The sequence below is a fragment of the Phaseolus vulgaris genome, chromosome 4 (genome assembly GCF_000499845.2).
Source record: "Phaseolus vulgaris cultivar G19833 chromosome 4, P. vulgaris v2.0, whole genome shotgun sequence".
Classification (NCBI taxonomy): Eukaryota; Viridiplantae; Streptophyta; class Magnoliopsida; order Fabales; family Fabaceae; genus Phaseolus; species Phaseolus vulgaris.
The window spans coordinates 811,077-837,431 of NC_023756.2; the positions used below are offsets into that span (position 1 = coordinate 811,077).

The following is a 26,355-nucleotide window of genomic DNA, read 5'->3' on the forward strand; positions in this document are numbered from 1 at the left end:
AATAGACAGCCAACACTTTTCTACATTTTAAAAAATTCACATATATAATGTATAAAAAGTTAAATTAACTTTTTCATAAAAACAACTTCTGAACACTTTTTCAGGATTCCAACCATTACGTGGATTTGTATCAAGTCACAGAAAAACTAGGCATTCCAATGGAAGCATTCACTCAACTTTGGAATCAAGGTTTTGGAACACAATAATTTTTCTTGTGTAATCTTATTGAAATGCATTACATATTTGGGCGAACAACCCCAAGGTTAGAACTATAGTACATAAGGGTTGTATAATTATGTTTCTGCCGAATTTTAGTGCATTGAAATGTGTATGTACAACAGCTCCATGCTTAGTCAGAGACATTCCACACGATTGGCTTCTGTTCAACACTGTGTCCTCTCTCAATTGAATTCCGAACCGAATCAGGAATGGAAGAAATAACTCAGTATTGTCCACATTCCATGAATGCCAAAGCTCAATTCCCAAGAACATCGTGCTGCGTGTAGCATGGTGATGGTGAGGGTGTTGTTTTGAGTATGCAACAATTTCAGTGTTATAATCTTGTATTTTGGGGACTATAGTTTCCATCTCGAGCAATAACCATGCTGGAGAGCCGGAGTTGCTTATCCAATGGCAAGTAATTTTTAAGTAATACACATGTATGATGCATCACTTTGAGCAGAAAAACAGCCATTTGATTCTCACTTTCATCGATGGGTTGCGAACCAGGAATATAGGAACCGTCTGCTATTTGCGCAGCCCAGTTGTATATGCGTTCTGTCGATGAAAAGAGGTGCGACGTGACAGTCTCAGCAACAACATTCCAGTTTTGGTCTGCTAGAAGAGACACAAGGGTGACTGGTAGATCATTCACTACCATTTGTTGGTCCACGATCATAAAGGGCATATACTTGCAGCATGAAGCAGATAACAGACCAAGAAACTGCAGTGCCTGCACAAAGTAAGCTCCAAAACAAATTCAACTTGGTTATCAAGGAGTACAACACAGCTATGATTTCAGAATGTCTGAAAATTAATGCATTAATCTTTTCAAATAAAGAATATGCAACCCTTATAATAGCACACCAATTCTTGTTGAATTTAGTTTTTGAATTTTTCCATGATATGCCTGAAAGTTACTACAAATAAGTTGTGATAATAAGTACCGTGGAAGGAAAACTGGATACGCAGCTAATTTCAACAGCATCAATAAGCCACTGTTTTTTAATACTTCCCTCTGCACGGTACAAAGCTGCCACAACTTCAAAGAGTATATCCCAGAGTCCTGCAAAAATTAGACCAATAGTATTGACATTTGACATGTGAACCATCAATTTATTTCAGCCCAAACTGATATGAGCTTTCCTTTGCCAAAAAATAAAGAAACATTGAGTACCAAAGCAGAAAACTAACCTTGTGATTGGGAGTTCAAAATGTAGGATTTCATCTTTCCAAGTTCAGTCACTGAAAGGGAACCAGTCTTCACAAGCTTAATCTTAGCACAAACCTTTTTCTGGATTTCAATAGATTTTCCAGCACTCTGAACAAACTCCTCATGTGAAACCTGTGGATTGCAACTGTCAGCATAGATCACAGGTTTAAAGTGACAATTTGAACCTAATAATAAGCTAGACCTCAATTAGTTTGAATCAACAAGAAGAAGAATTAGCTTAAGGTAAACAACAAAACATCTCATAACATAATACAGGCAACAAACAATAGAAATTATCACATATTGTAAAAGATTACTACTATTTTTGTGTGACAGAACTCAATATTTTTCTTGATGGAGAAAGTTGGATGAAGAGATATTGTACAATATATCATGTATGCACACAATACCTTCAAGAAATCCAGTAGCCAACTTTCTGGAGCCTTCCCTAAGCATCTAACAGTCTCAGACCATTCCTCTGCAGAACTAACATCCCCTGACACTACACTTACAGAAGATTGAACTGCCGGCAATAAAGTAAATAGAACCTCCATGCACCTCTCAATATGAGATATGTGACTAGATGTATCCACAGAAACCTCGTCCAGGCATTCATAGAGACCTTTCCAGCATGAAATACATAACAAGCTTTTGTGGTAAGTGCCCGACTCTATATATGAAGTAAAAGACAATAAGTGATTGCTCACATCACCAAATAGTTTCTCAAGCCTGGAGTTTGAAAACACTTTTACAAGGTCTGCCAGATGGTTTAGCAGACATGACTGCAGATTTATTTCAAGTGTTCTCAATCTGGAAAAGTCAGATAGCTCATCAAGAAAAGTTAGAAGCGAATCAAATTGATTTGCATGAGCCATTGCAAACATGATGGATTCCTCCCGAAGAGTTCCATTCTTGCAAGTAGAGTCTTTGGGTAGCAATTCAACAACTTTGACCTCATACCTCATACAACGCCTAATAATTGAGCCCCAATCCAAGCTTGGCAACCTGGGAGCTCTAGAAAGACACCTTAATACAGCAATGACTGTGTCAACAGTTCCGGGCTGAATTTGGATGACAAAATAAGAGAAAAATGAGAAGTACTAACAAAAAAACATATCATAAATCTATTGTAATAGAAAATATAGATGTACAACGGAAGTTTATCATATACACATCAAAGAAAAAAATAATTAAATAGCAGAAGCAGAAGTAGTTACTGTGTTGAATTCAGTTTACGCAATGGCACAAAACATGTAAGAAATAATGCAATGATGAATATCATCGAATAACCAAGATCAACAAAAAACCAAGATGATTTTATTGTTTAAGCCAGTAATTAAAAAGGGTACACGAAAAAGTGTAATATTATATTCATTCATAAGACTTCTAAAAAAACACTTAAGTTCAAATCCCAACAACTAGCTTCCAGTGGACACTTCAAATTTATATATAATCATGACTAAATGATTTATGGATTTTAAGCTACTTTTGTAGTTAGTTTGATTTTCAACTCCCAAACGTGATAAGAAAATCTGTTTAGATAATTCTGAAAAGAAAAATTAAGCATCAACTTAGACATTAAATGCAAAGGATCACACCTTCTATCGGACAAAGAAAGGAGAATAAACAGAAAAAAAAGAGTTACAGATGGGAAGGAAAGTAGTCCAATGCAAGCAAGCAAATGAATAAATATATATAAAAATTTATACAAAATAAAACATTTACCTCAGTGTATTTGAAATCCATAAGCCACAAACAAAGCTTCAAAACAACACTGTCCTCAGAAAAACTATGGGAAACAGATTTTGAACTAGTTTCAGCTACACTGCTATCACTATCAACCCCCAAAAGTTCCCTGGACCATAAATGATGTCGAAGGAAGGCAAGCACCCAGGAAGCAAACTGTTGTAGCTGCTGAGTATCAGAATTCTGTGCCACAAGAAACAACTCTTGCACCAATGATGTCAAGTATGGTTCAAAATCAGAACTTGATAGGAGAGGGCCCATTACAGAGGAAGACTCCTGTTTTTTAAATAGTAAGATATTTAAATATGAAGCAAGAAAAAAATAACTAATACGATGAGATAGCTGGTATCAATTTTTATCAAAAAGGTAAATTACCTTCTGATAATCAGATTGCCTAGTGTACTTTGGAGAATTCATATTGACCAAAATTTCTGCACCTGCTCCAATAGCATTAACAACTCCTAGCATGCCACCAAGATGAACAAGAGAAGAGAAAGGATTCACGTAACATTTCCTGAACAGTTCCAGTAAACATTTAACGTGTTCAGCCTCAAAAGAGTAAACACCTTCCTTCAATATACAAGAAAGTACAGTCCCTGCTCCAGCACATGATGCCATCAGCATACTATGGTGCAAAATGCCAGACTTTTTCACAGAAATTAACTTGGAAATCAACTCTTTAAAGGCAATCACAATGTGGTCCAACTCAGCATCATCCATCAATTCCATTCTCTGGCAAAAAGCTACTATAGTGGGAAGTGCAATACAGGATCCTAGTGCTAAAACAATTTCAGATTCTTTCCCTAGGAAAGTTTTTATTTCAACTACTGAATGCACATATGGAAGCCATGATATTACCAAGTTCTTTATCTTAATAACTGTCTCCAACTCTCCAGCTCTGTATATTGCACTAATGGAGTTAGCTAGACCAAGAACAAGTCCAGCAACACCCCAGATATCTTCTTCCAAGTCTTCAGTGTTGTCAGATATCTGTTCATATGCTTTACCATTTATGTCATATGAACCCAGTGGAAAGCAAGAACATAGACTGTGTAAAACATCAGAAGAACATTGAGTTCTCTGTTGTATCATTCTAGCTAAGGCAGTAATAATTCTTCCTAGCAATTCAGATTCTGGAATCTTCTCTGTTTCTTTCATCACAGTAGAGGTAACAGAAGTTTCAACCCTGGTAAGAAGATCTTGGCAAGAAAAACCCAATCCAACACCACATGCTCCTTTTACAAGGGAACTTCTGCTATCAAAAAGAACCTGGAAGTTCATACAATCACTTAAATGCAATGCCAGAAAATCTTATCAACAAGTTTCTCTCAAGAGTGAACCAAATTGAAAAAAAATAATAAAAATTGACAGAATAATCCATTTAAAACTCTGACTTTAGCCTTCATGTGTGTATTAGCATTCTTACTTCTCAACTATTCTACTACAATGGAAATTGGGAACCTAAGTGTGTTACAACCTCTTATTAGAACCTCCAAAAAACTTTTGATTCATAAAATCTAAGCAAAAAAGGTGAACTTATGAAAATTTCCACAAACACTTGTGAGTAATCTAAAATGTCAAGAAAAATTCATAGAAAATGTTATAGCTTCTTTAATATTCAAACTTACTTTCATCGGCACTTAATTTTAATTAAAAAATAGAGAACAAGAATACCTCAAGAAGTCCGGTGATGTTATGATATCTCTGTTTATGATCTGTTACATGAAGGCAACTAGAGATTAATCCTAGAGAAATTGCAGCAGACCATTGGCGGTGTTCATGTTCATGTTGGAGCAACCATTCCAAAAGAAACTTTGAAGCAGCAGATTTAACTGTGTGAACAGAAGGAGGCAAAACCTGACAATAGAAAGGCCAAAGTTAGTTGAAAGCAAATGTTATTATGCTAATTACACAAGATACATTACTAACTAGATTATTAGAGAGCTGACTCACTACATGTTCAATAATCTTGAAAACAGTGTATATGTTAAGATGCCAACATGTGGCACAGAGGATAATTAAGCAGAATCTTTAAAGATTTTAAATGAGTGCATAACCATAGAAAACCTTCTCACCACACAAAGTGCTCCGATAGCCAGTGCAATATTTTCAGCAGCTCTAGGTATAGCCTCATCTGCTATAGCCATCATACTCTGCACAAAAAGCATGTAAAAAAACCTAAATCAGACATGACAAACTTGTGCATTCAATACAAATAACTGATAAATGGGTAAAAAAAGATGGTTTGTAATGACAAAAGACCAATCTTGACCTTCAAAATGTCACTAGCAGCTTTAGAAGTTTTATCTAGGACACTCAATTGTGCCTTAGCATCATATGACAGTGTGTAAGCCTTCATCCAACGTCGCACAAAGCCTTTCCATGACTGCAGTGCCATCAGCGCAAGCAAGATATTTCTTGAGAGCTGAAGAGAAGCAGCTACTTCCACTAGAGCAATTTCATACCCAGTATGTACATCTCTTAACCTCTGAATACTTATAATATCAGATCAAAAGTTCATTCAAATCTAATCCGATTATATTTAACTGTCAATATCTTACTTTGGATGCTTGATGTTCATTCACATCTTTAGGAGTGAAAGAAAAACATATTAAAGCGGCACCAGGTAATTCTCTAGTTTCCTTTATCTTTCCTGTAAATAGTTGCTTAAGATCAAGGCGTATGCAAATAACACAAGAAAATCATTATATTAAACCAGACAGAGTCTGATAAGAGCTATTGGTAACAAAAGACTTGATTTAAGCATTTCATTTTATTTTTTCAACCATCAGATCTGAATTTCTTCTTGCAAGAATTCTTGGGAAAAGAACACAATGGAAAGCTGATACCACCATACCTGAAGAGAATATAACCTGTGGAAATACATTCATCAATTTTTCAATCTTGCTTCCTGTAACTCTTTTTTCCTTGACTAGTCTTCCGCGATTTCTAAGGCAAATGGATATAAAAAATAACAAATTCAATCATACTAAGATTACACCATCCTATATAAGTAAATTGTAGGATGCAGTATTTACATCTGCTCATATGCTATTATCTTGACATGAAAATCCTCCATAGCCTTGAGAACGTTGGGGCTTGTTTCAGAAAAGAACAACTCTAAAATCATTTTCTTGAAATCTGGAATACTATTTTCAAGTTGGGATACCAGGAAAGTGACAGCAAAACAATATTAAAGGAACAAGTGTAAATTACTCTTTCATTCAATAAAATAACAGTCCACTCATGCAGAAGAGCAACATTTGTATCAGTGGATATACTTCATATTGGGAAAGTGACTCCAGGGCTGAAATTCTTGCTTTTGCCCACTGTCTATCTTGACTGGAGGTAACTACATTCCAAACAATTGGAAGCACACTCTTTGATGCTTCTGAATATGCTTCTGCATCCATTGCACCCCACCTTAGCAGAAGGCAAAGGCTGCCATAATACAGGAAATATCTTTTAATGAGACAACAGAAAGACAATTTAAACTAGGAAATTATATATTAATTTATGGAGAAAGAACACCTCAATCTAAATACTACACAGAATCAAATATTATTAACTGGAAGAAGATAAATACGTAAAGCAATATTTTGTTTAAGAAAATTCATGATCCTCAAGAATGAAAAATTCTGAAGTTGTCAATGTCACTTGATGAGTTGGGATATAACTTCTAATTTTTCATTTTCTATAATTCACCACCATCATTATTATAATCTATGTCGACAACGTATAAGTGTATGCAGAGGAATCTTAGACATGCTTACCTATGAGCAAGAATAGGATCATCTTTGTAACCTTGCACATGCTTTGCAATGACATCCCATGCAGTGTAAAAATCTAAAGAAGTCAACATATCAGATCAGAATGCTATTTAACAAATAAATTGAACATGATCTGGTATCAAACAATTGTAAATGCATAAATTACTATTCCTTGGTATAGTATTGTTCCACAAATATGTTTAGAAAATTACCAATCACATCAGCTTCACACAGGAAGGCAAGGCTTTGCAAGCCTAGAGCTTTAATTACACGATCTTGGTTCTCAATGCAAGACTGTTAAACCGTAATTTCTCATCAAAGGATGCACTGCAAAAAGAAAATCAAGAAAACAGTATAGGCAGAGCATACCGAAACAGACAAGATGAGATCAACACCCCTATCAGGACTTCTATGGCAAACATCTCGAATGGAAGCAGCCATGCTGATGCAGATTTCTCTCTCAGATGTGAAATTGGTGAACCCTTTAGGGAGCAAGACACCCTAGATAGAGACAAATGTAAAATATATATATATATAGGGAAAATTTACGGTAGTAAGATTTTGAAGACATGGCCAGGGACTGTAAAATACTCAAGCAAAATTGGAATTTCAATCCTCAGTAAAAATCTAAGACATATGTTGCATGGGCAAAAGTTAGAAAGAATGAGAGAAACAAGATGCCAAACTGTCAGATTGTACATAAATTTATAGAAAACCTTTTTATGTGTCCTTTTCATGGATTCACAAGAATATATCACAGTACAGAAAGAATTGTGGTTTTATGTGTAAGAACTGTTTACTTAGCATCAAAGAATTGTGGATCTAAGTTTGAGCTTTGCTTGGGTGAATATGTCCTCTCCAAAAATATGAGAAAAGTGTGGCGTCATCTTTTGAAAAAAAACAACTATTATTCTTGGTACTTCTATGTTAACTTCTAGATATCAAACAATTTTAAATGCAAACAAATTTAAGAATAAATAAATACATTAACTCTAGCAGCTAGCTTTCCAATTCAAAAACAGTTTGGACTAACCATTTATCGATATGTCAGTAGTTATCTCAGATTTTAATCATCAAAGCCAAGTAAAACGCTTAGAAAATAAGTTATTTACTTTATTTATCAACAAATAAATTTTCTAGCAGTAAATTCTACTCTTAAGAACAATGGAAATATTAATCATATGTAGCACATCTTAATAAATAATAGAGTTACAGAACGGAATACTAGCACCACTTCAATGTGTTTAAATTTACTTAAGAAAACTATTCACAAACAGTTACAATTTTATTGAGTTCACAATTACATTTCTTCTATCAATTACAAAATTTCAAGTCATCTCATCTTCAGCATAAAATAGTTATGCATGCATGTCCACCTAAAATAATATTTGTTGCAAGGGAAGATACAGGAAAGTGTAGAGTGAAAAGCTCACTTGCAAACTCCCAAAGGCTCGATCATTAGTCTCCCAGGTTCGACAAAGCAATCTAGTTGCCGTAGAATGTAATGAGCTGCATGTTGAGGAAAAGTATTTAAAACTAAATTGCATGTATATTTAATATTTTTAAAAATGCAAAATGACCATATTTTAGTTTCAAGGCCAGGATGACATTTAAGCACCACAACAAATTTTCTATCTTAAAAACCAAACACCCTCCACCATGGTGACTTGAAGTAGAAGAAGATGATGATGATTTAGGCTATACAACCGTATCCAGAGCACTAGATTTGTACTTATATTTACGGGCACAAGTACAGAAGGGATATGTCATTTGCAAACAATATTCAAAAACCAGTAAGGCTCCTGAAAATAATACAAAGGAAAAGCAGAAATTATAAAGACAAAATTGGCTTTTGGATGTCATTATGTTCCATTTTCCAACTAAAGACAAAAGCAGCTCAGAATTCACATACTTTGATTACATTTTTATGTTATACTCAATGCTAAAAAAGGGACCTCAATGGTACACATCATCTCTCCAAAAACAGGATACTAATGAGCAAGAATAATATAATAATAACAATAATATTTTTTTAAAAGAACCAAACAAAATACACATTTATACAATCTAGCTGGTGTACGCACACTTTTGCATCTTTGTTAAGCATTGGCAGGATAGTTTGAACAACAAGTGGAATCATTGCCGAGTGTGAAGCAAGTGATGGCAGCATTTCAAAAACTTTTAACTGGAAAAAGAACCAAAAAATAAGAGAGGAAGAAAAATAATGTACATATGATGGGAGACAAAAGAACAAGGTAAGACATGCAATAAGTGTCATTACAAAAGGGAGAAATTACCAGCATATCATGGCAATTGACATCATTTCTTCTGAATATATTACTGTAAAACGTAATTGTTAGCAACAAAGGAACTCCTAGTTTGGGATCCATAATGGCAATGGAAGACAAAGAATCGACAGAAGCAGCCCCATTGATGGATGTATCAATAAAACATTGAGAACAGAACTGAGTAACAAGGGCATCTCTGCAAGGCAGACATTGAAATAACATTAATTTCTTGCATCCTTTAACACAACTATAACTCCATTTCACAAAAGCTAAAAGGTTATACCATTCAGAAACACTTCCTGAGAATGTGAGAGAGGTAATGAAGATTTTCGTTGGTCAACAATTGACAGACAGAACCCTCTTAAATGGGAAACCCAAGATGCTGGTCTATCATACATTATTTCACTTTGATTCAATCCCGTTAAAGTCAACTTCAGAAGGGAAGTTCTGGAAGAAGATTCTCCATCCTGAAAAAACATATACATATTTCTTAAAGTCTATTATTTGCAACTAGACAAAGAAAGGGTATGCAAGAGCAGTATCCTGGAAAATTCATAAACATCTTTTCCATGAAAATATGAAATATGAACACTTTAGAGATTGACTTAGAACTTGATGGAAAATGAAAGTGCATTGGACTTGCATGCATGCTTAAACCTCAAAATCAAGACGGCTATAGAAAACATACCACTATCATATTTCCACTTCAGGATCAAGAGAAGGAGTTTCAGTATAGAAATTTGTTCGTGTTCAAGTTCTGATTGAACAATGATTATGAATAATGATACAATAGTTGATGACAAACCAGGTAACCATGCTAACCCAATATCTTTCTGTACAGTTAACAAGCGCATAAAGAGTTCACATACGGGCTCATGACCACCAGGGTGCCATTGAAGACATGTAGATAGAGAAAGAACTGTTTCCAGAAATTCAACAGCACACAGTTGAGCTTCAGTTATCAGCTGCTAACAGGGATCAACAAAAATACAAGGGCAAGGCATTAATTAAATTGAAGTAGAAAACATCATCATAAAAGCAAGGAACGCAAATGAGAAGTTTAAATTACAAGGGACATACTGATTTCATTCCAGCCAAAGATTTCAGTACAACTATATATGCCTCCACCATATGTTCTACAATAAATATTAATTTCCTGTAGTCCTGGGAAGGTCCGAAAACAAAACAGCAACAAGACGAACAAAGAACTAATTTAACACAACATATCCAATGCTTATTCTCGTACTACACTTACTTCGGATCCCTCATGCGGAAGATACTTAAGGCAGTCAATTAGCAGCTTAAAAACAGGCATGGAGTCATGTGGAAAAGAGCAACAGAAAGTCACCATAGACGATACCAGTTGCATGGCAAACGAGGAAGAGGATGACTCCAAAACTAACAATTTTATGATTGAGACATCCAACAACGGCCTTAAAAACTCACAAACGCGCACCATTCCCACCTGCTTATTCTGCAACATAAACAGCAACACCTGCTGCAGAAGTTCAGACTGAACCTCTGGCCGGCACAACAACACCTGCCAAACATTAAATAAAATATCAAACTTCATTCAAGGTCAGGAGCAAGGTTTCACATAGCACTTGCAGTGATGATTTCTGCGATCCTTAACATTGTGAGAAATTGCAGGCAAATGCAGTCAATGAGGGCACATTCACAGTCACAGCCATTCTTTGGAACCTTGCTCGTGAAGTTAACTAGTGCATCAAGTTATACAAAATTCTCAGGGTTTATTCTTTTGCTCTCTTGTCAACTACAAACAACAATGTTTGCAGATGAAAACAGTGATCCATCACAACACAACTTTCTCTATCTAACCAATAACATAATTCACATAAATCAAATAGTTCATGAAAATATCACTCTCCCTCTCCATGTCCTTCCCAATTATTTTCTTTCCCTGAACTTCCTCAATTTAAAACAAACTCACACTCATTTCAGTAATTATAATCGAGTTTCTATCTTTCAGCTTCTTCGGCCTTTGGATGAAATTAATTTCGCAAATATTTTGATCAAACGTGATTCTGAATTCTCATGATTTCATCACAAAAGCAAATGAGAACCAAATCTTATAGTATATTTTTTATCCAACACAAAGAAAAACTACTTAAAATGAATTCAACTCAGTCAATTAATATTAATATTAATATTGTTTTGCTAACCGAATGGATCAAGAATTTTTTTTAAACTGATGGTGAAAAGAAATTTAAGTGGGCTGAAAGCAAAAAGGGCCCAAAAGTTTTGGAACAAACACATGATGTAAAATAAACGCAATTAAATTACTGAGACTTATGCAAACCGAAGGAAGAGGGAGGATTGGGGCTTAAGGACATTAAGAAATTCAATTTCTCCCTTTTAGCTAAGTGGAGATGGAGGTTCATTGCACAAGAAAACGGAAAATGGAAGGAGGTACTGCAGTCGAAGTATGGTGCAGAATTGGATTGCCCTCATATACCAGTAAAACACCAATCATGGTGGTGGCGGGACATAGTTAAGGTTTGTAAGGAGGGGGGAGGAGAGGGGTGGTTCCAAAATGAGTTAAGGTGGAAATTAGGGAGGGGAGATAAGATTAGATTTTGGGAAGATGTATGGGTAGGTGAAACAACTCTCAAAACAACGTTCCAAAGGTTGTTCACACTGTCGAATAATCAGGGACAAAAGGTGGAAGATGTAGGTGTGTGGGAGGGAACGGAATGGAGGTGGAGGTTAGAGTGGAGGAGGGACAGATTTGTGTGGGAAACTGAGATTGAAAGAAATCTTATGGAATGCATAGCCAGGATCTCTGCGAAGAGAAATGTGGAAGATGTCCAAGTGTGGGGGGATGGGCTGGCTGACGAGTTTACAGTGAATTCAGCATATGTAAGCTTATTAAAGCAAACGAGAGGCACGAGGCAGACTGCTTTGGAACTTGTTTGGAAAGCAAAAGCTTTTCCGAGTGTTTTGATAACAGCTTGGCGAGTTCTTATTGATAGAATTCCAACGAGAGAGGGGCTCTGTAGAAGAGGAGTGCAGATGAATTCAGTAGTATGTGTTATGTGTATGAATAAGGAGGAAACGTGCCAACACTTATTTATAGAATGTCAGCTTGCCCAGCAAGTATGGTCCCTATGCCTCAATTGGTTGGGCATCAACCTAGTACAGCACAAGGATCCAAAGACCCACTTTGTGAGTTTCCACTGTAATCAGGCCAGCTCAAAACAGAACATGGTTTGGAAAGGTATATGGGCAACCATTATAAGGTGTATTTGGGACCAAAGAAACTATATTTTGTTTAATCAAGGCGGAGCGGACGCAGATGAAATTCTTCAGATGGCCCAGCTAAAAGTGTGGTCATGGTTGAAATATAGAACCAGGTTGTTTGATTTTACTTATGCAGAATGGATTCTCAACCCGGTTACATGCATAAGTTGCATTAAATAGTATGGAGTAAGTGGACGAGGAGCAAGAGGAGCAGGAGGAACAGTCACAAACTCTATAGAACCAGTGTTAAGAGATGCCACGGGTACAACTTATGGTTGTGGTTGGATCTGGCAAGGACCAAGAAGAACAAGGTCATATCACCAGTTTTGTTGCATCAAGAACTGGATCAAGGGTGGGTTTGTGCTAAGTAGAAGGTCTGAGTTACGAAAAGAAGATGAGGGAAGTAATTACTGGAAGGATCAACAGGGATGCCTGGCAAGGGCTAAGCAACTTGTAACATACATGTACTGATTGATGAAAATTCAGACTACCTGGTCGAGTGTATGTTTGACTGGTGCTTGGTTGATTGCATGCAGACAGATTATGGACAGTCCACACAGATTATAAAGATGATACTATGTACATAATGGAGGACACAACATTGTGGATGATGCAGGGGTGTGATCCAGCCTGAAAATCGAAGCTGATGACGGGATTAGACCAGTAGGGGTGTTACTGAGATAATGGCTTACTGGAGAGTATCTTAATGGCAGGAAAACTGGATGGGAGGATTTTAAGAAGAGATGTATGATTGGAGTATCTAATAGGGAGGATGGACAGTGGATGGGAAGACTGTGTAGTTCCGATGGAAGATTCTGGTTTTGTGTAAGCATAGAATATGGTTATGGTGAATTTGGAGGGAGTGTCATAATCTTTGGAGAGAATGATTGGGAAGCGACTTGACAATCAATATTGTTGGAGATACTGCCTGGACTGGGTGCTTGTAGGTGTTGAGTAGCAGGTAGAAAAGACTGGCCTACGGGAGATTGGATGATCCCAGTCAGGGCAAAATCCTGTATAAGGAACTCTGGATGGAAAAGTTGTGAAGATGCTAAAGCTGGGAGGGAAAAGGTTGCTGGACCCTAGTGTTTGTTGTAGTGTATGCAAACTGAACCACAGGGAAACAGGGCACAACTGGCTTGCTTCTGTTTTTCTGGTTCATATCAGAATCTTGAGTTGGGATTCCTCTTCAGTTTAAGTCCTATAGTGTTAAGTCTAATTAAACCTTAACTCTGTTATGTACTGTCATTACTTGAACTAGAAGTGGGTATGTATAAGGGTTGAGACACCCCTTAAGGGTCTCATTTAATTTTATTAATTTATTGCTGATAAAAAAAAAAATTACTTACTGTATCAAATTTCAACTTGCACCTGATTTCAGTATAAAACGACGAAAATGCCTTGAATAAAATTATGATGTGGGTAAAAATATGTTTTCAATTTTTCTTTCTATAGAACATATTTTTTTGTGTTCTAGAATTATTTTTCCGAAATGATACTTTTTTAATTTTATTTTGAATTTTTTTGTTAGAACGTAATAATCTCTTTCGAATTTGTTTTTCCAAAATATATTATTTTTAATTTTTAATTTTCATTTTTAAAAATAAAGGGTATTTTTGGAAATTAAAAAATGTGTTGGATGCAGGTTTAAAAAGGTTGGATGTAAGGAGAATTTTCCTAAAAAAATAATTTAAAAAAATCCTAAACCCAATAATGAATTGTTTCGGATTAACGAACACCACATATAAAAAAAAATGGCACTTAAATGCATCACATATTCACGTATGAATCGCCAATTTTAAAACAACAAATTTGAGCTACATCAAAACCATTAAAACATGTTTTCATAAATATTTAATTTCATGTCTGAGTTGAAAATTTCACATTCACTAAAAAAATAAAATAAAGATGTTTATAAGCGAATACAATAAAAGTTATAAATAAATTTTATAAAATTAAATTAAATTTAAAATTAAATTTTTTTTCCAATCATGATAATGTATATTCTAATTCCTGCTTTCAGAACACATTTGGTTGGAATTTAATTTCAACAGAAGAATTGAAATAATTTTGCACGAAAATGAGAGTAAAATAAAAGTAATTAATTCATGAAAAACGTAGTTGAGCCATCCTCATTTAATAAATATCATCAGTTTAAGAAGTATAACATGTGCTGCTCTTTTGGAAAATGGCAATTACCGTTTGCAACTAAGATAATGGTACAAAGATATTGTGGAGAATTGGAACCTGTTGAAGTGGCAGACAAATTGAAATAGGTGCACGCCTAATTTTGAACTTGTCACTCATCTTATGGCCAAACATGCAGTTTTTTTATGTGAGCAATCTTTTCCCAATCTTCTCCATCTGGATTCTGACAACGCTCCTTCAGCAATGGACAATTAAAGATTTCAAGAGAAGAGATGGATTTGGGGAGACCCTCCGCTGGTAAGCATTCAAGGCTGGGACAAAAAAGAAGTGAGAGAGAGGAGAGGTGGCAGAGACCCTTGTAGTGCATCTTTTTAAGATTTTGGCAATATTGGATTTCTAGAGAGGTGAGAGAGCGTGGCAGCAAAACTTCATCGGGAAAACACTCCACGTCCAACTGTTGAATAGTCAAGCTTTGAAGAGATGTGTTGGGATCCAAGTTGTCTCTCAAGGAGGCGATAAGTTTTAAACATGAAAGAGTCATATATCTTACATTTAATGGCAAACCTCCATCTGGGAACAACTCAACTTCTGGACACATAGTTATATGCAGCAAGGTAAGGGACGGAAACATGATTTGCATGGGTTTGGGAAAAAAGAATGATTTAAATTGAGGGCAATCTTCAATAGGTAGATCCATGAGATGATTATGAGCGTACTCCTGTGAAATTCTTTCTATGTGGTGGCAGTATATCAGTTGAAGAGAACGGAGCTTTGGAAAGAAATGTAGTGGAAAGATTGTAAGAGAGTCGGTGCCTCCATCAGTATGCGATGTGTCCATACTGTTTCCGCTAATTCTGAGCTCATCACTAACAACTACTTTCTTTAAATCAGTACCTTTCAGTTTCGGACATTTATCCACATGAAGCTTTTGAAGACGTGGAAAAGACGTAGTTTTACACTCCCATTCTTCCCATTCCTTCATATTGTAGAAGTGGAAATGAAGTGAAATGGATTGAGTGGAGGAATGAATGGTATAGTGATGAATGAAAAGAGTAGTTAGAAAAGATGACTTGACTTTAAGAACATGTTTTTCTTTTATGGCAACTCAACCAATATAAAATGTGAGCTGTTGGATATTCATTCAACGGTTGTGATGAATGAACGAATGGAAAGAGGGTTGTGGGCCCCAGTGAAGTAGTAATTGTTAACTGTTTCTGATGTACTAAATTTGAGAGTTATTTTTTATATGAAATTAGCTTTCAGATTATATAATTCAGAAGTTTTTTTTTTTAATTGCGTGATTAGCTTTTGGATTATATAATTTATAGGTATTTTAAATCAAAAAAAACTTAAGGATTTTATAAATATAAAAAAAAAGAATAAAATGGTATTTTTATATTTAGTATGGAGGTAGAAGGTATTGAAGTTGAGGAAGAAGCAGTCTTGATCATCACACACAAGTGCTAATAACCAACCAAATATAGTGGTCCACAAAACTCAAGACGAAAGAAAAAATGAGAACCTAGAGCAGTGCACTCCAATGGAGGAGAAGGAAAACCAAAATCTATTTTTAATTTTAAAACCCTAGAGGGTAATTTCGTCTTACCCAGCCTATTCCATTACAAATTAATGGGTTAACTTCATTTTTTAAAAATGGTAACGTTTTAGTTTAGTTTTTTTTTCTCTTATTATTTTCTAATATGAAAACTAAAATCAATATGCATATATTGACTATAATATATATGTATATGTATATGTATAATAATAATAATAATATCAATAAATGGAAATTCTAAATATATATCATATAAAAAACACTAAATAATAATTAGAAATAACATTCAAATAAAATCTAAATAATTATCTCAAAAGTCAATCCAACATATTCCTTTTGAAACATAAAATCTAAATAGGAAAATACAATCCAAAATCATAAAAATATATTACTATCCAATATCAATAATTCACGTCTCTAGCCTTTACGTAATATTAGGGTTAGAGTCTTGAATGCAATAATAAAGATTATATTTTTTTTTTTATCCCCATATACAATAAGAATTTTTTAATTATAAAAGATTAAGTAATAAATAATTAAACTAATGGTACCTGTTCTATATTATGTAACTAATTTTGAGTTAAAATAAATGTCTCGATATTTTTTTGAAGGATAGAACAACGATATTTGGTTAACACACGCTTACTATTATATGTGGTGGTTGGATAACAATCTTTCTGGACATGTAGAAATTATGTACATTGTAAATATGAAAATAAAATTAAAAAATTAAATTATATTCTGAAAAAATATATTAACGCAGGACACTAATTATATATATACATACATTAAAATATCAAATATAAATTATATTATATATATATATATATATATATATATATATATTGTAAAAACTTTCATGTTAGACATTATTATGTAACTTGACATCTCAGGTAGGTTGACATTATAAAAACAGATTCACAAAACTGTACTCAAATAAAAGTAATCAACCAAAATTAGCAATAAAAGGACTACAAGGAATTGATGACATTGTAGGAAAAACATGACTAGACAAAACAAATATGGATTCTAAAATCAAAATGACTCAAACACAATGAATTTCACCAATTAAAAATAGCAAGAAAGACTCAAAATAAAGCAAAAACAGAATTACTAACACAAAAACAGAATCAAAGTATCCAACAACTCAAAAAAAAATTTCAGCACAACCATAACACTAGATACCACATGATATGAGCTGGATTGACACTAAACAAGATACACAACATATAAGGAGGCTTAAGGTCATCTCAATGGAGGATAATGCCATCCAAAAGAGAAGCCAAACTCATTCAAACAATGAGTGCCACGTCATTATCACAAACACTTGGCGGAATTGAAAGGAAAGCAAGAACAAAATAAGAACACAAATAGAAAAACAATTGAAATGTGTAATTGCAAAAACTGGACAGAATTGAAAGAAGAAATGAATCTATCTATTGAAATTGAAGAAACAAGATGAAGGAAGATGAAACTTATGTGGTTGAAGCTTGGTTTGGGAAATGGACACGCCACTTGGATGATGAATGTTCCAAGATAAGTGCAGATTTGCCGCCACTTGAATGCTCCCAATGCATCACAAGATAAGACAAGGAAGAGGAGAACTAGTCTCACAATCACTCACAAATTCAGCATAGTAACTTTACTCTATTTTCAAATCTAAATTTTACAAGAGCAAGCACCTCTATTTATAGCCTTAGAGCTGCTGAAATAAAAAGCTAATCAAATTCAAATTTCCCTCTAAATCTAATTCAAATTTGGAGCCAAACTTGAGTCACATGGAAGGTGTGACCTTTTTTCTATTTTGGCACCTCTTAAACTACTCCTACACCATCCCCCTAAGTCACATGGACAATGTGACTTTATTTTGTACATTCCCACTCCTATTTTAATATCCACACCTCCTACAACTATACAAGAGTAATTACAAGAAGAGTCACCAAATGATGCTCATTTATTTAATGCTTGTGCCCTTGCTCCTAGTAGTTCTTTGAGTTATGACTTGAGCTTGGGCCTTCATGTTGGGCTTGGACCTCATCTTTTTAAGAAGACTAATAGGAAGAACTTCAAATATTGTGGTCCTTGACCATTCCTCCTATTGATGGCCTCTGTAATTGCTTGTTGAGATGACCCTTCAAGTATAGCATCCTTGGTCATCTTCATGTATTTTTGATTCTCATCACCTTTGGTGATTTGTTTATGGACGTGCCTCCTTACCTAAGTGCAAAAAATATATGAAAGTACTTGTGTGAATTTTTTCAGCATCATACGGACCCAGAATAAAGTTGCAGAAAGTTGGGCGAAATTTCACAAGTTTTGGTAGAGGATAGTCTATTGTTTGCACAAAATTTCTGAAAAATTCTGCCGAAATAGTTTTTACCTGAAATTCCACGTAAGAATCACCTTGAATTTGGAACAAAACGTGACAAATTTTGGGTCAAACGGATGAGTATTCACCCACGAAAAAAATCAAAGAGTTTCACACACAAACGAACCTTCCTTTCAGCCGTAGCAGTGATGAATAAAAAGTTTATTACCAATCTTGTGGGACGAATCTCGAGCTCAAGTCTTAGCAAAAACACAACAGACACAGTGAAAAAAGCCTGGTAAAAATTTCAGACCAAAATACCCAAGGAATAAGGCGTAGTAAGTCCCAGACTGAGAGTGAACAAAACTAGTTTTCCGAAAACAAAACGTCCTGGCTTTTCTTCCCCGTATCTTCCTTTTGTCATTTGTTCATGGACGTGCCTCCTTACTTGGGTGCAAACAACATATGAAAGTACTTGTGTGAATTTTTTCAACGCAATACGAACCCATAATAAAATTGCACAAAGTTCAGCGAAATTTCACAAGTTCTGGTATAGGATAGCCTATGATTTGCACAAAATTTCTGAAAAATTCTCCCGAAATAGTTTTTTCCTGAAATTCGACGTAAGAATCTCCACTGAATTTGAAACAAAACGCGACAAATTTCGGGTCAAACGGATGAGTATTCACCCATGAAAAAAATCAAACAGTTTCACAGACAAACGAACCTTCCTTTCAGCCTTGGCAGTGATGAATAAAAAGTTTATTGCCAATCTTGTGGGACGAATCTGGAGCTCAAGTCTCAGCCAAAACTCAATAGATACAGTGACGAACGTCTGGTAAAAATTTCAGACCACAATACCCAAGGAGTAAGGCGTAGTAAGTCCCAGACCGAGAGTGAACAAAACTTGTTTTCCAAAAACAAAACGTCCTAGCCTTTCTTCCCCGTATATTCATTTTGTGATTTGTTTATGGACGTGCCTCCATACCTGGGTGCATATAACATATGAAAGTACTTGTGCAAATTTTTTCAGCGCAATACGGACCCAGAATAAAATTGCACAAAGTTGGGCGAAATTTCACAAGTTTTGGTAGAGGATAGCCTTTGGTTTGCACAAAATTTCTGAAAAAATCTCCCGAAATAGTTTTTCCTGAAATTCCTCATAAGAATCTCCACTTAGTTTGGGATAAAACGCGAAAAATTTCGAGTCAAACGGATGAGTATTCACCCACGAAAAAAATCAAACAGTTTCACACACGAACGAACCTTCCTTTCAGCCCTGGCAGTGATGAATAAAAAAATTATTGCCAATCTTGTGGGACGAATCTGGAGCTCAAGTCTCAGCCAAAACTCAATAGACACAGTGACGAACGTGTGGTAAAAATTTCAGACCAAAATAGCCAAGGAGTAAGGCGTAGTAAGTCTCAGACCGAGAGTGAAGAAAACTGGTTTTCCTAAAACAAAACGTCCTGGCTTTTCTTCCCCGTATCTTCCTTCTGTGATTTGTTTATGGACGTGTCTCCTTACCTGGGTGCAAACAACATATCAAAGTACTTGTGTGAATTTTTTCAGCGCAATACGGACCCATAATAAAATTGCAGAAAATTGGGCGACATTTCACAAGTTTTGGTAGAGGATAGCCTTTGATTTGCACAAAATTTCTGAAAAATTCTCCTGAAATAGTTTTTTCCTGAAATTCCACGTAAGAATCTGCTCTGAATTTGGGACAAAACGCGAAAAATTTTGGGTCAACCGGATGAGTATTCACCCACGAAAAAAATCAAACAGTTTCACACACAAACGAACCTTCATAATTTTTTATTGTGTTTAAAAAATTTATTGTCAATCTTGTGGGACGAATCTTACGAATGTTCGTTTCTGTGCGAAACTGTTTTCTTTTTTTTCTAACTTAATTCTCATCCGTTTGAGCTGAAATTTATTGCGTTTGGTCCCAAATTTTGTTGGGATTCTTACACAGAATTTCAATGAGAAACTGTTTCAGGAAAAAAATTCTGAAATTTCTTGCACTCCAAAACTATCCTCTTTCCATATTACGTTGACCTTGTTAAGAACATTTCCCAGCATTCCTCCTCGAGGTAAAGAATAGATGTCAAATGTCAATCACACCCAAGTAATGAATAGATGTCAGATGTCACAATTTGTCTATCCTCATAAAAGGATTTATTAAATTTTCCATTGTTCGCGTTCCCGAAGGTGTCCCTCTCTTTTAAGAGAATTCGCGGCATGTTAAATCCTTGTAAAAATATTGTAGATTTTAGGTATTATATAATGCAAAAAATTTAAAAAGAAAGATTTCTGACTAAAATTTTCCTAAAAGAGGTTAGGGTAGATGTAAAAGCAAAATGTAATATCTATTCGTTGATAAAAGTAGGATTTATTTTCTTTGTAAGTGATTTTTTTTTTCAAAAGCATGCATAAAATGAAACTTTTGAACTACACTAGAAACAAATTGAGAAACATTCATTAGAAAAAAAGAAGATTAAAAAAAGTGTACAAGTTCGTTAGAAAATATAAGAAAAGTAAGAAAAAGATTAAATACATGTGTTTATTTATCCTAATTATTTTTTGTCTCTAAAATTGGTTTATATTTCATGATTTTTTTTCTAGTGTATGTAGTTATGTGTTCGCATGGATTTCAAAATTTCTCATATTTTAGGAAAGGAAATAATTGTGAACTGCTTTTGCTCTGCATGATGAGTGAGAGCATTGATGGACAACAAATATAATTGAAACAGTAACATACAAATAAGAAAAGTGGGTTCTATTTTATTCCTTCAAAGACAAGTTTAGAATCAAATAGACCCACTAAGAGGTTCAACAAAAGAGTTTGGTTCAGAAATCCACTTTCCAATCTACAATGTTCTAAGAATTAATGTTTCAAGTATTTGCATTACAAAACTCCATTCTAAGAATTAAGGGTTGTACAGGAACTCCTCATCAGAACCCAATTTGAAGCCCTTGTACTTATTTCCTCTGTATAATATCATGGTACACTGCTACACACCAACTTTGGAAGAGCTGTGGAAGAAATAAGGTAGAAAGAAACAAAAGCATAAGCACATTGTTCCATTTAAATGATTAACTTAAAAATCAAGAAAGAATGGGTGTATCCATCATAAATACATTAGCATACAAATTTTTTATAGAGCTGCATGTTTAGATTTTTCCAATTAAAGTGCAGTTCTAAAGCTTCACAATGTTAATTGCATTCACAGCTAGCTTCATATTTAGATAAAAAAAGTGTTAAAATAAACAAATGTGCTGCAATGGAGTTGGACTAGCTACAGCTTGAATTGAATACACTCAGAGATTTGGAACTTTTCCCAAAATCCTATCAAACTCAGTCTTCATTGAACACCATAAGACTTATTTTAATGCCTAAAAATCTTGATGAAATATCGAAGACCTTTTTAATAAAGAAAAAAGTGGTTTAAAAATACTTTTAAATTCCAATTACAAGTTCCTTAGATACAGAATGTCCTTTATGTCCACTGCAGTTTCCATTCAAAACTTCATTTTTTGGATCATTTAGTTCCAGTGATCTATTATTAAGTTTAAGTTCATTTTTTTGTCAGAAACTGTAGTAACATGAAATAAGAACAACACAAAATACTCTGTTCGGAATGGATGCCAAATGCCAAACCACCTTCACGATTTTCGTAGTATTCTAAAATTAGGAAAAACATTCGGTTGGAATTTAATTTCAACATAAAAATTGAAATAATTTTGCACGAAAATAAGAGTAAAATAAAAGTAATTGATTGATGAAAAACGTAGTTGAGTTCAAGTATATCATGTGCTGCTCTTGTTTGAAAAATGGCAATTATAGGGTTACCGTTTGCAACTAAGAAAATGGTAATCGAAAAGGTACAAAGATATTGTGGAGAATTCGAACCTGTTGAAGTGCCAGACAAATTCAAATATAATCATCGCACATTCAGTTTTTGGATGTGAGCAATCTTTCCCCAGTCTTCGCCATCTGGATTCCGACAACGCTTCTTCAGCAATGGACAATACGAGATTGAGAGAGAAGAGATGGATTTGGGGAGACCCTCCGCTGGTAAGCATTCAAGGCTGGGACAATACTCAAGTTTGAGAGAGGAGAGGTGGCAGAGACCCTTGTAGTGCATCTTTTTAAGATTTCGGCAAAAACTGATTTTTAGAGAGGTGAGAGAGCGTGGCAGCAAAACTTCATCGGGAAAACACTCCACCTCCAACTGTTCAATAGTCAAGCTTTGAAGAGATGTGTTGGGATCCAAGTTGTTTCTCAAGGAGGCGATAAGTTTTAAACATGAAAGAGTCATATATCTTACATTTAATGGCAAACCTCCATCTGGGAACAACTCAACTTCTGGACACTTAGTTATCTCCAGCTTGGTAAGGGACGGAAACAGGATTTGCATGGGTTTGGGAAACAGGAATGATTTTAATTCAGGGCAATTATAAATATATAGATTCCTGAGATGATTATGAGCGTACTCCTGTGAAATTCTTCTTAGGTTTTGGCAGTCTATCAGTAGAAGAGTACGGATCTTTGGAAAGAAATGTAGTGGAAAGATTGTAAGAGAGTCGGTGCCTCCATCAGTATGCGATGTGTCCATACTGTTTCCGCTAATTCTGAGCTCATCACTAACAACTACTTTCGTACCTTTCAGTTTCGGACAATCACCCACATAAAGCTCTTCAAGACGTGGAAAAGAAGTAGTTTTACACTCCCATTCTTCCCATTCCTTCATATTGGTGAATCTCAGACTCTCCAAGGATGCAAAGGAAGAGTTGCTCCCATAAAATTCAGCACCAATGCTCACTATTCCATCAAGCCCTAAAATGTCAAGGGTCTTCAGTGATGACAAAAGTCCAAGGGGAGGCAAACATAGGCAATACTTACAGTCCTCCAAGCGTAAAAACTTCAGATTTGATAACGAATTATCGAATACCCAACTTGGGAATTCTGTACCACTGTAGTTCCTAATAGACAAATCCTCCAAGTGATTGGAAGGTTGTAGATTCTGAAATACTTCCTTTTCTTTCTTTGGATCATCAGGGATGTGGTCCGACTTCCAATCTAATTCTAGCTCCACAAGGCGTTTATCTTTCAAATTTGCTTTTAATGCATCCAAAGGATTCCCAATATTCTGCACGTCATTGATTGATAGCCTTCCATGAAGATTGAGTCCTCCCAACCCGCCCAGTTGTTTAGTCCTAACCTCACTATTTCTATCGACGATAAACTTATCCAATTCTTGAAGATTCTTCAATTCTCCAAAATGCATTGGCATCTTTCTCACTTTTGTATCTTCAAATTCCAGGCAACGCAATCTGGTAAGTTTATGCAAATTTAAGGGAAACTCCTCCAACTTTGAACAAAATTTCAACTTCAGTATTAGTAAGTTATAGAGCAAACATATCGAGTCAGGTAGCTTTTGTATCCCTGTAGACGAAAGATCTAACGAATGGAGATGTGAAAGATCACCTATAGAATCCGGGACCTCTCTAAGGAATGAACAACGACTAAAAGATAACATGCGTATAAACTTAATCTTGGAAAACAAATCATGTATCGAAATCTTGAAATTCCATTGAGAACTCCAACCTTGTGAGATAGGAAGAAATGAACGAAGTCTTTTAGCATCTGTTAAACTCCCAAAACCATCAAAACTTTTGACATCATCGAAATCAAATGAAAAATGACGAGTTGTTTTCTGTATACATTGGCCTTTATCAAATTTTAACCTGAAACAGAAATCCGCACAAACATATTTTGCCAAATCATTCATAAGGTCATGCATGAGGAAACGTCTCCCGAAACCTGAATGTTGAAAGAAAGACCTTGACAAAAGATCATTGAAGTACTCTTCACCAACTTCTTCTGGATGTCTAATATGTTGTGGACTTTGTAGAAAATTTTGCGCCATCCACAACAAAATTAACTCCTCCTTCACAAACTCATAATCTTTGGGGAATAAGGCACAATAAGCAAAGCACCTTTTAAGATGAGAAGGAAGATAGCGATAGCTCAAAAATAACGCAGGAATAATTTCACTGTGTTCTTTTGGTAACTCCCATATCTCACTTTCCAATATGTTCTTCCAATCTGAAACGGATGACTTTGTGCGTAAAAGACATCCAATTGTTTTCAAAGCTAAAGGTAATCCCTTGCACCTCTCAACTATCCTTCCACCAATCCCCTTTAGCTCATCATTCAATTCAAGATCACCATCTTTTAATGCATGAATTTCAAAAACTTTCCAGCATTCATCCTCTCGTAATTGCTTTAGAAGATGCACTTCAGACCTCATGCTAGAAGCGACCTTCTCACCACGAGTTGTGACAAGAATTCTACTTCCTGGAGCCCCATAGCTAAGAGGAGTTCGCACAGCTGCCCATTCTGCTGGTCTTTCATTCCAAACATCATCTAAAACAAGAAGAAATTTCTTTCCTGACAATTTTTCTTTCAGTTTTTTGTGAACCATTTCTAGGTTCCCACTGTCATCTTTTTCATTTGTGATTGCCTCAAGAATTGTTCTTGTCACCGTCAAAACATGAAAATGATCAGAAACACAAACCCATGCTTTGACATCAAATTTTTCATCTTCGATCTTTGGGTCACTATACACATGTTGGGCCAATGTGGTCTTACCTAACCCACCCATGCCCACAATGGAAAGTATTGATGGGTGGTTAGGATTGTCGGTTTCTGATGTGAGCCAATTAATGATTATATCTTTGTCAGCATCTCTGCCATAAATAACACTTTCAACCACCAAAGAAGATGATGGCACTTTACTACCTGATCCATCACCAAAGTAAGTACCCTCTTTCAAACCAAGATCACCCTTTTGGTTTGCAAGATATTCTAGTTTCTCCAGGACTTCTTTCATCTCTGATTCAATTTTCTTGTTAAATGAAGTGAAAGTAGAGTTGAAGAAATTTGATACCTTGTAAGTAAAGGTTTGAGGTTGGGATTGAGCTTGGACTTGGCATCTGGTGAGTTCATAGTCTATTTCACCCAACAGATCCTCTGCATCAAAGACAGCCTCTTTGACAGCAAGAAGCCATGCTTTGACGTGTGGATCTGTAAACTGCTTTAGTTCAGCATCATCAGCGAGAGCATTGATGGAGTGCAGCTTGATGTTCAAATTGGCGAGGAGCTTCTCATCAAGTTTTCTTCCACGAAAGAAGTCGAGAAATTGAGGAGAAGCGAGCCTGTCGAATGCAACCTGAAGAAAGGCCGAAAGAAGAGCACCACCAACAACTTCTGCTGCCATGGTAGGAATTGGAAAATGATTGGAAGAATGGTAATGAATAAGTTGAAATGGATACAATATGTATTGATAGGATGAGTAGTAAAGTATTTTAGAAAGGATGACTTGACTTTAAAGATGGTGGAACATACTTTTCTTTGAGTCTTTCTTAAAACCTTAATTCCACAATTATTCGTTGCATTTACAGATTCAGCCAATCATAAAGAGTTATTGATGGTTGGGTTTAAACATTGGATATATATTTTATGTTTCATTAGTTTTATATTCAATGGTTTTGGTGAGTTGAATAAGGTCGATAGAACCAAAGTCAAGAAATAATTGTTTATTTTGTGATATGATATTTAATGAATAAAAGTCTGACAATAATGGTGTGTTCTAGGTAGTTATTTTATTATTCTATCTGTACCTTCAATTAGTGGAAAGAAGATACCCTTAAATAGCGATCACTTAAATAATTATTTAACATTTTTTTTATTTATTTCAAGTTAAAAAGAAAAACATTCTTCTCATTTGGAAATTCTTGCGTGATATGTCTCGGCTTCTTTGTGAAATACTGAGGCA

At 35.2% G+C, this 26,355-nt stretch overlaps 2 protein-coding genes and 1 pseudogene across 2 annotated transcripts; all 3 read right to left on the reverse strand.

The window, feature by feature from the left end:
- Positions 1-69: 69 nt before the first annotated feature.
- LOC137836563 (protein RST1-like) lies at positions 70-10,927 on the reverse strand (annotated as a pseudogene).
- Positions 10,928-14,805: 3,878 nt separating this feature from the next.
- On the reverse strand, positions 14,806-15,627 carry LOC137836564 (putative disease resistance protein At3g14460). The gene has a single exon (XM_068645229.1). The coding sequence runs from the start codon at positions 15,625-15,627 to the stop codon at positions 14,806-14,808; it is 822 nt and encodes a 273-aa protein (XP_068501330.1).
- Positions 15,628-21,275: 5,648 nt separating this feature from the next.
- On the reverse strand, positions 21,276-25,944 carry LOC137836695 (putative disease resistance RPP13-like protein 1). The gene is made up of 2 exons (XM_068645385.1): positions 22,425-25,944; positions 21,276-21,547 (listed from the first exon to the last, which is right to left on the reverse strand). Exon 1 carries the CDS (start codon positions 25,795-25,797, stop codon positions 22,456-22,458), a length of 3,342 nt encoding a protein of 1,113 aa, XP_068501486.1. The 5' UTR covers positions 25,798-25,944; the 3' UTR covers positions 21,276-21,547; positions 22,425-22,455.
- Positions 25,945-26,355: the final 411 nt, after the last annotated feature.

Bases quoted from the DNA above. Each gene is read 5' to 3' on its own strand.
- LOC137836695 (XM_068645385.1), bottom strand. From the start codon at position 25,797: ATGGCAGCAGAAGTTGTTGGTGGTGCTCTTCTTTCGGCCTTTCTTCAG.
- LOC137836564 (XM_068645229.1), bottom strand. From the start codon at position 15,627: ATGAAGGAATGGGAAGAATGGGAGTGTAAAACTACGTCTTTTCCACGT.